Here is a 12908-nt window from a genome sequence, read left to right as displayed (position 1 = left end):
GTGGTCTTTTCTTCAAATCTTTGGTATTAACACTTCTCATTGCACAAGGAGTATTTATCACTTTCTTTCTGAGATTGGGACAGGGTAAAAGTGGGTCTGTGTGAAATGGTGTGAGGTCTGGAGACCAGTTTTGAAGGTGTTAATAGTAACTATTCAGGGATAGGTGAGGGTGGAAACTGTATCCTGTCCAGTGCAGAAGATAAAGAGGCTTTGGAATAGGATTTAGTTAGAAGTGTAAATATTCATCAACTAAGTTGACAGGACAACTTGAATATAGTGATATTTTCTATGAAATAACTGCAAAAACTTAAGTCAGTTTCGGGAGTAACCTATAAACTATTTGCTGGGTAATCGTTAAGCAGGAAAAAAAGGTGTGTGTTGCGGGGGGGGGGGGGGGGCTCATGTGGAATTAGCATCAGGTCTCTTCTTTAGTCACTTTCACTTTATCTATTAAGGCAGGGTTTGCTTCCTGTCCTCATGCTTTCAGGTTTGTCTACTAAGCCATCACCCCAGCTCCCATGAGAAGATACTTTGCAAATGTTTTCATTCGCTGCCTGTACGGTGCGCTGTACACCACTGCTTTGGCTTGGTGCCACCGCTTGTTTTTACCTGTGGCTTCTTTCTGTGCACACCTCAGCAACCCTTCTGAAAGGTGCCCTGCCTTCTTACTCTTGCACATATTATGCCCTCAATCTAAGCACAATAGACACTGGGGAAGAAGATAGGGAGCACATCCTGCAGTATCTGCCAGCTGTTTAGGTTGACCTGTGCTACAGGGCCACTTTCCAAGGCCTGTGGGTGGGGAGAGGCGTCAGGCAGGGTCTCTTCTGTCAGCTCACTGCTGACTGACTCAAAAAACAAACCCCCCCTCCAGGCCTCTGTGGCTCCATCTGGGGAAATCCTAATCCTTTCCCTCTTCCTTGGCAGGGTTCCTGTCACCGGAGCGGGAGGCGGTGCGAGGCGGAACGCTTGGGTCAGGGGGAGGAGGGGGGAGGGGACTCCACTAACTTTATAGTTCAGCTTTGGGGGCCGCTGTGACATTCTGCTCTGCACTGCGGGCAGGCCAGAGCCTCTGGTCTAGAAGAGAGGGCACTTTGCAGAAGCCATCGCTCACTACAGAGCCGCCAGAGCGTCCGGATGGAGGGAGCCACGACCCCAGATGCCGCTTCGCCCGGGCCTCTCTCCCTACTAGGCCTTCTCTTTGCGGTCACCTTGCTGCTCCCAGTCCTGTTCCTCCTCACCCGGCGCACAAGGTAAGCGCCTAGGCTGGCCACGCATGCGTGGGATCGCGGCCACGTAACCTTGTGGGCATCAGAGCCGCGCAGGAATGGCGGGTGCAGGCAGACCTTGCTGCAGGACATTGGAGTAGGCTGCAACCGATTGGGTGTCCTAACAAAGATTTCTTTCACCCCTCCACACACTTACACAAGTTACAGTTGAGAGTCCCGAATGGACTTGCTGCACCATGTAGACTGTAGCCACTCAGGTTTGCATTAAGCATCATGAACAGCCTTTACCTGGGCCCATCATATGTTGCAGCTCAGAATTCCCTGCATTTCAGAAAGAAAATTACCTTTAATTTCATTTAGCTCAAAGAGAAATGTTTTAAGTAGATGCTGGTGCGGGGTATGGGTGCTGCTCTGTGCCTCAGTTTACCTGAGTATAACTTACTTGAAAAAATAGAAACAACAGTATTTACCATCACAAGGTTTTGTGAGGAACAAAGGTGATAATAGTTTTGTCTTTGCTCTATTATTTTTCTCAGGATAACAGTCACAACAGGAAAACTCAGAACTACTTAAGTATCCTGCTGGAAATGTGAAAGTAGAAAAACGCAACTAAAATTGTTCACTTCAAATTTATTCTCTTTTGCAATTGGTGTCTTATCTTTTCCATGCACAGTTTCCATGACTTTTGAAAACCAAGCAGATTGATTTGGGGAGAATAGTGATTAGGATTTAAATATCTATCAATGTGTAGGTGTATCAGTGTGTGTCATAAGTTCTCTATGGTTTCAGGACAATGACACAATGGTACTGCATATACATGTCTGCATGTTTCTGAAATGTCAGCTGAAAAATACTCAAGATAATAGCATTTCCATTTTCTCATGTCAAGCTTTCAAGGAACTATATGGAGCTTTCCCTTCTGCAGTCTTCAGCACGTGAGCTGATTGGGTCTTTAACTTCAGGCTCATGTGATCCCACACAGCTCTAACTTCTCACCACTCTAGTTAAGTTGCACTTCCAGAAATGCACACCACAGGAGGGCTATTTGTCGCAGTTTACATTTACATGCCGGGCAGGAACAGGCAGAGAGCTAACTAGTTTGTTACCATTTAGAGTAATCAGGTCAAATCGTGAAACCCTAGAATAATGGTCCTGGGGAGGTAAAAAGGCAAGCTAGGCTTTCCAGGAGCTGCCCTGTGAATAGGCCAGTTTTTCTCTGTTCACCTAATATTATCTGCTGAAATGTTCATGCTGTCAATTGCCAATTCCTTCAGACCAGGAAAACTCTAATACCGGTCTACAGGGAATTGCATTCCAAAGTAGCTGATACACTGTAGTTCACTAAGGAAAGATATGCTTGTGTTCTAGTTTAGAGAGACCCACATGACTAGTGGCTTCTGTTTTCTGTGACTGGACAATTTACCACTGTAGGAAACTTCTGTCTGATGTGATGTGTAAAAGGGAAAATATGGCTAGAATAAGATGTTCTCAATATTTTATGTATAGTTATATGCCTGAATGACTAGTAGCATGAATATATAAATAACAGGAAAACACATTCTATTACAACTTGCATTTTCCCACTTTATAATAAGCCTTAGGTGCCACTGATGATGAACACACACATACACACTCACACACTACACATACCCTTGGATTGTTGTTGATACTGGAGTTATAATAGATGTGAAACCAACCTCAATGACAATTTATGTAACTACTAATGATCTATTAAGTCCCTGTTCTCTTATACCCTGATGATATTGACATTACAATTCATTTTGATTACATTAGTTGGATAAAGAAAATAAAGTTTCATTACCCCAATCTCTCCTCTGTCTTTCACTGTGTCTCTGTGTGTCTGTGTTTCTGCTTCTCTCTCTCTCTCTCTCTCTCTCTCTCTCTCTTCCCACATCGTGTGTGTGTGTGTGTGTGTGTGTGTGTGTGTGTGTGTGTGTGTGTGTGTGTATGAGAGAGAGAGAGAGGGGAAGGGAAAGGAAGGGGGAAGGGGAGGGAGGGAGAGGGAGAGGGAGAGGGAGAGGGTACTGCTGAGGATCAAACCCAGGACTTTACTCACCGAACTACTTCCACAACAAAAGATTCATTGAAAAAGAAAAAAAGAATCCAACTTCTATAAACTTTTGATGTAGTTACCTCTGAAATCTTCTTACTAATTTGTTTTCTTTTTAGTTATCCCCCCATCCCTTACAGATTTGGAATTGACTCCAGCACCCTGTATGTTCTAGGCAAGTACTCTACCACTGAGCCACATCCTCAGCTCTTTCTTATAGTTTTCATAGAACTTCAGACCCTTTCACATCTGCCGTAATTATTTTACTATTTTCCTCTCTATTTAAGAGTCTCTTGCTGGACAGTGGCGTCAAATGTCTTTAATTCCAGCACACAGGAGGCAGAGGCAGACCAATCTCTGTGTGTTCAAGGCCAGGTCTACAGAATGAATTTCAGGACAACCAAGGCTATACAGAGAAATCCTGTTTTGGGAAAAAGAGAAAGAGAGACAGACAGACAGACAGACAGAGAGAGAGAGAGAGAGAGAGAGAGAGAGAGAGAACAAAGGAAGGAAGAAAAAATAAAGGAAGGAAGGAAAGAAAGAAAGATGGAAAGAAAAAATAAAGGAAAAACAAACCTCCTTATGGAGAAAGCTTTTATGTCCTGACATGATAAAAATACCCAACAGTGTTTTTATCATATGGAGATGGTATACACACAGTGGTTACATTCAGTTTTTATCCTTTGAATACTTCTATCTACAATGTTTGTAGTATATTATTTTATAGGAATGCTGGATGTTACAAAGCCTGTTGCCAGTCTTACCTACAAAACTGCTAAAGCTCAGGGAGAACAAGGCAACCCAGAGGCTGTTTAATTGTCCTTGCTTTTCTACTACTGTGTCTCCCCTTTCTCCTTTGTTCCCAGACCCACGCCTACACCTTTCCTTCTCTTTTTCTTCATGAGACTGCATGAGAGATTCAACCAACTGGTGGGACCAAGTGACCATTCCATGATAGTAACTGGCAGTAGAGGGGCAGACCACTGCTTTTAGAACACTTTGGTTTGGGGAATTAGAATTCTTTTCCCCATTTAGGAAGACGGCTTGGAAAGATTGTTAACCACAGATAATATAATAGCATTCCAGGAGAAAGAAGGATAGCAGTGCTCAGCTCAAGGTTATTCTAGGAAGGATGGAACATGGTTTGAATCAGCAGGATTTCCTGATGGCACATGAGGACGAAAGGAATCACCAGGAAGTTTGCATCCCCCACCTCTGCCTTTTTCTTTGTACTTCTCTGTACTTCTCCAAAACAATCACTTCCATATCCTCCTTGCTCAATAGAACCACCAAAATATAATAAAACCTTCTCTGTAGACCACAGCAAGAAAATAGCTGTCTATAGACCAGAAGGCTATAAGGCTTGTCATATGTTCTTACAGTAACCCATGCGCACTAAAGTAGATGAGATGCAACCCTAAATGTCCTTTAAATAATTTGGGCAACTGTTGAACGTTGCTAAGCCTACAGCTCTGCGTCTGTGACTGCACACTTAAAAGAGTTGGACTGTTTTGAGATATATATATTTCCTTATTTAGATTTCTTTCTTTGACATTTTGTTACTTCAGGAGTCTCAAACTGGAAGATCAAATGCTATTGTAGCTTTTGAGGGGGAAGGGTGATACTGTCTCTACTTGATCTCTTTCCCCCTGGATCTTTTTTTTAAAGTTCTTAGCCTCTCCGTCATCTGCTTTGGGTTCCTGTTCTTCTGTAAATACATAACTTTCAAAATTAGTCTTCTGTGGTAATGTCAGTTTCCAAGCCACTTCCCGATTCTAGAACCCAAATTCTATATGAAATCATGAGACATTTAGTAATGGTTTTAACTAGGTGGTATGGAGTGTATGTGCCTGTGCATGCATATGTTTTGTTTCTTTTTTATGTACTGACATGTAGTTTACTTCTAAGACTTATTTTTATTATATTTGTATGAGTGTATTGCCCGCATGCATAATTTATCAGGTTTCAAATCTTTAAGATTTTTGATTCATTTGGAGTTCATTTTTGTTCAGGTCCAAGTTTATTTTTATGAATATGAATAGCCAGTTTAAAATTTAGTCTTTTTCTCCCTCTTTATTAAATTGGGTATTTCTTATTTACATTTCAATTGTTATTCCCTTTCCCAGTTTCCAGGCCAACATCCCCCTTAACCCCTTCCCCTCCCCTTCTAATTGGGTGTTCCCCTCCTCATCCTTCCCCCATTACTGTCCTCCCCCCAACAATCCCATTCACTTGGGGTTCAGTCTTGGCAGGACCAAGGACTTCCCCTTCCACTGGTGCCCTTACTAGGCTATTCATTGCTACCTATGCAGTTGGAGCCCAGGGTCAGTCCATGTACAGTCTTTGGGTACTGGCTTAGTCCCTGGAAGCTCTGGTTGGTTGGCATTGTTGTTCATATGGGGTCTCCAGCCCCTTCAACCTCTTTCAGTCCTTTCTATGATTCCTTAAACGGAGGTCCCCATCTCAGTTCAGTGGTTTGCTGGCATTTGCCTATGTATCTGCTGTATTCTGGCTGTGTCTCTCAGGAGAGATCTACATCCGGCTCCTGTCGGCCTGCACTTTTTTGCTTCATCCATCTTATCTAGTTTGGTGGCTGTATACGTATGGGCCACATGTGGGGCAGGCTCTGAATGGGTGTTCCTTCAGTCTCTGTTTTAAACTTTGCCTCCCTATTCCCTCCCAAGGGTATTCTTGTTCCCTTATTAAAGAAGGAGTGAAGCATTTGGATTTTGATCATCTGTCTTGAGTTTCATGTGTTCTGTGCATCTAGGGTAATTTGAGCATTTGGGCTAATATCCACTTATCAATGAGTGCATACCATGAGTGTTTTTCTGTGATTGGGTTGCTTCACTCAGGATGTTATTCTCGATCTTAGAACATAAGCCATTGGTGTTTTGTTCATGAAATTTTCTCCAGTGCCCATGTGTTCGAGATTCTTCCCCACTTTTTCTTCTATTAGTTTGAGTGTATCTGGTTTGATGTGGAGGTCCTTGATCCACTTGGACTTAAGCTTTGTACAGGGTCATAAGAATGGATCAATCTGCATTCTTCTACATACTGACCTCCAGTTGAACCATCACCATTTGCTGAAATAAGGACATTATTATTTCCCAAACTCTAACTCTCTAATCTCTGGACATCATTGATCTCTTTCTCGTCTGTCTAGTTTTGATTTCCTCAGCCTGTGTAAGTATGTAGCTCAGTAATATACATTCAAAGATCTTTTGTAGTTGTTTCGTTATCACCTGTTAATATTTCTTTATATTAATGTGTACAGCATGCTCTTCTGCCTACTACAAAACATCGTAATGACTTCTAATTTTGAACATCTCTGACGAAGGTTGCTAAAAATATCATGTGAAAAGTTTAATGTAAGCTTAAGGTTTCACTTAAGTTTAGTAAATACCAAGACCACAACTTTTTTGCATATTACCTTCCAAAGTGGCCATGCCATTCTGCCTCCCCAGTAGTGGTGAATGAGACTTCTCACTGAACCACTGGCCCATATCTTTGGGAATACTTGCTGTTTTCAGTACTAATTCATATCATTCTCCTAGGTGATTAGTGCCTTTTCAATTTTGACTCATGAGTCACTGATGGCTTTTCATACACTTGTTTGCTGTCCATAGGATTCCCTTGGTCAGTTGCCTGATCAGGTTTGTTCCCCATTTCGAATGTGATTGTTTTGTTTTGTAATTGGGAATTCTTAAGTATTTTTTGTATACCTTGGTCACCAGCTCTTTAGTGGGTCTGTACTTTGAAAATATATTCCATGGATTTGTGGACTGCCTTTCTATTCTAAGCTACATCTTTTGCAAAGCCTATGTTTTATACTTTGATGCAACACAGCTTCTTTTTTTCTTTGGTTAGTCATGCTTTTGATGTTGCATTTAAGACTTTTTAAATACCTCCATCTATTGTAATCCTGCCTTTCGCAAGCATTTTTCTGCTTCCTGCCAATGTTTACATTAACAAGTGAAGTTATAAACTACCCAAAGTAGTAAATGTGATTACTTTGGAATTACACATGTGGATTTTGTAAGATGAGGCAGTTTTATATAACTACATTCCCCTAACATTCCTGAGTTGAATCCAGGTCCCTTCTCTTACTCATTTTGAGATCCTCAATGAATACATTTTATATCTTTGAACCATAATATATCAAACACCTGCCTTGTGTATTCTGAGTACTTGTCTTACTGGGAACCCGAGGTATCCAGATAAATCTGTGAAAAACTGTCATCCAGTAGTCTGGAGTTTTAGTCAACAACTTAGTCTAGGTACCTAATGGCAAGAAAGAAAACGAATAATATTTTCTTCATTCATTCTTATTTTGTGGTACGTGTATTTTATCTATATGCATGTGTGCATACTATGCGCATGCAATGCCCACAGAGGCCAGAGGAGGGCATTAGATTCACCTGGAACTGGAGTTAGAGAGGGTTATAAAAGCCATGTAAGTGCTATGAATCTAATCTGCATCATCTGGAAGAGTTCCTAGTGCTTTTAATGGCTGAGCCATCTCTCCAACCCCTTGAAAATATTTTCTGTCAGTAGCCAGCTACTGAAAATATTGTTATTGTAGAATACATTACCTGCCTGCATACATTACAGATTTTCAAGGAACTGATTAGTTATTTGTGCCTTTTCAATGTCTGAGTCTACTTGTTTTCTTCTGAGTCTTGCTGTTCATGAGTGCCTACATGCCTATATTATTAGCCATTTACCTGTCATAATGTAAAGGTAATTGTACCCAGTAGTTAGCCATTTCTAACAGCCTTTGAGGTGCATCTGTTCTGCTTGTGTGGGACTTTCTACTGCATGACTTCTCGGGCAACATTAGCAAAGAGCTAATTTTACTTTTGTAATATTTTCTTTATGTTTGCATTTCTTAAAAACAGATTACATGGAAAATAAATACAATTTTCCATAGAATAAAATATAAATGGCACTTTATTCTTTAATATTTGATTCAGTACAAATGAGATGGTTTTTTCAAGGTGTTTAGATTTTGTAATTATTTCTTTGCAGATGAGAGCTAAGAACACAATTTGTGGTGCAAACTTCCAAAAGTTATCATCCCCCCTTCTTACACACACACACACACACACACACACACACACACACACACACACACAGAGAGAGAGAGAGAGAGAGAGAGAGAGAGAGAGAGAGAGAGGAAGACAGAGACCAAGACAGAGAGAGACACAGAGAAAAAAGACAGAGAAAGAGACAAAGAGACAGAAATACAAAATGAAATGCAATTAAAAAAAATCTTTACAAGAAATGTTTGGCTGATAGTCTCATTCCATACAAGGAATTTCTTTCTCCTTTTAATGACAGCTGTTCTTTGGTATCTAAAGGACATTTTGTTACAGAGGATCCTTTCTTGGTTCTTTTTTTTTTTTTTTTCGGAGCTGGGGACTGAACCCAGGGCCTTGCGTTTCCTAGGTAAGCGCTCTACCACTGAGCTAAATCCCCAGCCCCCAGAGGATCCTTTCAAAACCAAAATCTTAAGAGCTCAAGTACCATCTACAAAATAACGTAAATTTTAATTGTTTCTAGGTTACTTTAATACCTGATAGTACTGTGCAGTATTACTAAGGATCATGATAAGTGAAGTCCACTCAGTGCAATTACTATTTCTTCTTGAGTATTCTCAACCTACATTTTGTTGAATACACATATAAGAAATCAGGAAATATGAAATAGCATTCATTCTCAATCACACTCACTTATGAAATCAAGAGATTCATCCATTGCTACTACTGCCCAGTGAATGAGAAGAACTATGCTGCCACCAACGGTGGTTGTTTTTATTTTTCTTTCCAGTTTTTATGAAAAAAAGAAAAAGGATATGGGTCACTCAGAGAAAACTCATGCACCACAAGGTAGTTCACCAAGGCTCACAGGCAAAATTTAATGTTTTATAATGTATGAGAGAGGTCCGGGAGCTCTGCAGACATGTCAGAGGCTCTTGGTTAAACAGCTGAGCAGTGTGTACACTGTGTGTTGTTCCTCTTCTTAAATCCAGAATTTCGATGGTTCTTACTACCGTTCAAAACAAATTTCTGGGATCAGGAAGGCTAGTGGGTACCGTACTTTTAGTGCCATCTTGAGGATTGAAGTTTGTATCCTTAATATCCATGCATAAACCAGAAAGGCTTGCTGGCCTGCCTGTGGTCTCATCCTTGGGAGGAAGAGATGGGGAATCCCTGGAGGAAACTGGTTAGCTAGACCAAGAGTCCTGGTTTTAGTGATAGATATTGGCTCAATATATAAAATGCACAATGTGGCAGTTTTATTTAATGGTCCTCATACCTCATATGCTTGAGTGTTTGATCTCCCATTAGTGGGGCGATTTGGGAAGGATTAGGAGGTGTGGCTTTGTTAAAGTAAATATAGTGTTGCTAGAGGAAGTGTATCACTGGGTATGGGCTTTGTAGTTTCAAAAATCTATTCTCTCTCTCTCTCTCTCTCTCTCTCTCTCTCTCTAAAACTGGTAGATCAGATGTGGGCTCTCAATTACTGCTACTGTTCCATGTCTACCTTCCTGCCAACATGCTTCCCACAATGATGAACATGGAGTAATTTGTAAGTAGGACTCCAAGTAAATGATTTTTCTCTTTAAATTGTCTTGGTTGTAATGTTTTCTTATGGCCATAGAACAGTGACTAAGACAGAGAGTGATGGAAAAAAGATACTCGGTCTCTGGCCTTAATGCTGCCCACCTGGACATTTGTTCTCAAACTTCACACACACACACATATGTGAATATATATATATATATATATATGTATATATATGAACATATTTACATGCTTCTATATCATACACATGTAGATACATACTCGAGAATGAAAAATTAAAATAGTGATAGATGGGATATAAGAAGTAAGAATAGCATGACTGTTGCCTTGTTTTGTTTATTTTGTTTGTTAATTTATTTATTTGATTTAGGGGGTTAGTTATGCTTGTAATTTGAACCCAGGACTTTGCTACTGGCTTGGATATACATCAGGGATAAAGGAATCTACGATCAGAGAATACAGACAGTTTCTACAAGCTGGGACAGAGAAACATTTTTCTTAGAGGCTCCTTAAAGTGACCTGACTTAGCTACCGTATGAACACCATTAAAACCTATGTTGGTCTTTGGGCTCCAAATCTGTCAGATAATAAATTCGTAGTAATTTGCTCCATTGTTCATGGGAAAATAATCTTATTCCCTACATTTCTTTCATTGAACTGTAATTTCTGTTCAAAGAAGGTTGTGAAGGAAGAGCAGGGTTAGATTATGGCTGACTGTACTGGTTGCCCTTGAGAAGCAGCACTAGTCACTCATAAATACCATTTATTTTCCCCCATGCTAACATGGTATTTTGAGAACTTTTCATCATCTCAGGCCTTACAGGTCCATCTACGTCTCTCCCTTATCCACTAATTCATTATAAGTTTTGAGTGTTTGTTTTGTATCAGTATTTCAATGCATCTTCCAAATGTCTGAAAATGGAGTGAAAGCTATCAGCATTGGGCCTCAGATATGATTCAATCTGGAAGCTTCATATAACCTAGTTTCGATGCATATCTGTGATGGCTTCCTTCAGCTAGATAATGAAGAACTGGAATGACTGAATACAGAAGGGATCTGGGTGACTGGGAATTACATTGCACTGTCTCTCTAAAAATAATAGTGAGGCAGGGTACAAGCTATGGAGGAAGAATTGACAGCTTCTTGCAGAAGAGTGGCTTTGTACTTCATCCAAAGTAAAATCCCTTTGAAACTGCTCCAGGTTACTGTTCTGTGAAAGGCAAAGGACAAAACTGTGACGCTACCTTAATGAATAAGAGAAGGGGACATCAATTACACCCTGAATTTTATAGCTGAAGTGTTCACTTTATGGCTTGCCTTTTTTTAAAATACAGAAGTATGCAGAATGGATATTTTTGTCTATAGAAAAGTAGAAAGAATTAATTAATTCTATAATTGCTGAATATAAAAATTAATAGAATTTTTAAGAAAAGTATAACTATAATATGATTTAAATTCATTGTCATTTCTTCTTACAATTTCATCCTAAATAATTAATGAAGAAAAAATTTACAAGTTTTACTGGATTAAGCACCTAGTGCAATGTGGGGCACTGAGTACCAATGAAGAATGAATGAAGAAATGAATTGATTGGTGCCGTCATAGTTATTTTTCTTCCAGTATGGCTATTTTAGTGTATCTCCATATAGCAATATATAAAATACATACAAATTGATATTCAATGTCATACATGTCATTTCTTCTTACTTAAAAAATAAAGGTCTCTTCAGCAAGTTCTTATCTACCAAGAATGTTTATGAAAAGAATATATTGGTGCAATAATTATTCTTCCGGAGAAATCTATTTAAAACTTAGTAATTGGAGTGCAGTCAACATCTAAAATTCCTGTTCCTTACAACTTAGTTTTAAGACATACCTAGTTTATTTTCAGTTTTAGGTGCTGGATTTTCATATCAACTCCCCTTCGATATAGATGGACAGATAACTTCTTTAACAAAACAAAACTCTGTGAAAATGCTGGGCCCATTTTTGATAACCATACTCAAGCATTCATAAATGTTTGGCTCTATGATCACTTCAAAAGCATAGCAGGATGAATGGCTACAGCATGTTAAAAATAACGGCTTTATAACTGAAAATCAAAGTTGTCTTAGTGAAAGCAAAGCTTTCTATTGACTATAAGATAGGACTCAATCCATACTAGGAAGCAAGTATCTTATTGTTTGATCATGTTCAAGGGCAAAACGCTGTTGAATTGTATGCTGGTAGTGCTGGTCTTTGGGGATAGGATGTGAAGGAAGAAACTACTTTAGATGTTAGACATCACTTTTAGAGTTGGTATGTTGTATAACTACTTTTGAAATAGAATGGTGTCAGTGGAACCCTTTTGCCTATCAGTCATATGATATTTGTATTCCTTATTGCATTGCATTTTATGAAATCCTCTAAGAATATTCTTTATCTTATACAGGCATAAAATAAGTTTCATTTAAATGATGCTTCCAGCATATAACTTCATAAGTTCATAGTTATGATGTCAATGTAGAAGGTTCTAAGCCATATGGTTTGAGTAAGCTAGGGAGATAGCTCAGTTTATAAAAAGTTGAAAGCCTCAGTCAAGCAGTTGGTGGTGCACACCTTAAATTCCACGTCACAGGAGGCTGAGGCAGATGGATTTCTGAGTCCAGCCTGATCTACATATTGAGATCTAGAGCGGCCAGGGCTACACAGAGAAACCTTGTCTCAAAACTAACAAACAAACAAACAAACGAAGAGTAAGGCGTGGCATCATGAGCCTGTAACCCCTGCACTGTTGGGATGGAAGGGTGGATGGAGACAGAGAGATCCTGGAGGCTCATTCTCACAATAGCTAAATTTGAGCCTAAAGTTCAGTGACAGACTAAGCTCAAAAAATGAAACAGCAATTCCAATGAGCTTTGGACTCCACACACATGCATAAGTACACACACATATAAATTATTAATAAAATAAAAGGACACTGTTTCATTTATGCTCACCCTTTAATGCCATTATATTCTTTTCACTACTCTTGTGTC

The 12908-nt window shown here is 39.6% G+C and overlaps 1 protein-coding gene across 3 annotated transcripts in view; it reads left to right on the top strand.

Annotated features, from left to right (window-relative positions):
• The first annotated feature begins 877 nt into the window (after positions 1 to 877).
• Cyp7b1 (cytochrome P450 family 7 subfamily B member 1) overlaps positions 878 to 12908 on the top strand; it is a 167037-nt gene continuing 155006 nt past the window's right edge. Inside the window, exons 1-2 of one of the 3 annotated variants that reach the window (XM_063281357.1) lie at positions 1125 to 1253; positions 9807 to 9894. Coding sequence is in view for 2 of the 3 variants with exons in the window: in XM_039101794.2 (XP_038957722.1) it covers positions 1138 to 1253 (116 nt within the window). In the remaining variant the exon portion in view is untranslated. 3 annotated transcript variants of the gene reach the window in all.

This window comes from Rattus norvegicus, chromosome 2, assembly GCF_036323735.1.
Source record: "Rattus norvegicus strain BN/NHsdMcwi chromosome 2, GRCr8, whole genome shotgun sequence".
In the NCBI taxonomy this organism is placed as follows: domain Eukaryota; kingdom Metazoa; phylum Chordata; class Mammalia; order Rodentia; family Muridae; genus Rattus; species Rattus norvegicus.
Note: the sequence above shows the minus strand (reverse complement) of the source record. Positions and strands in the feature narration are given on the sequence as shown.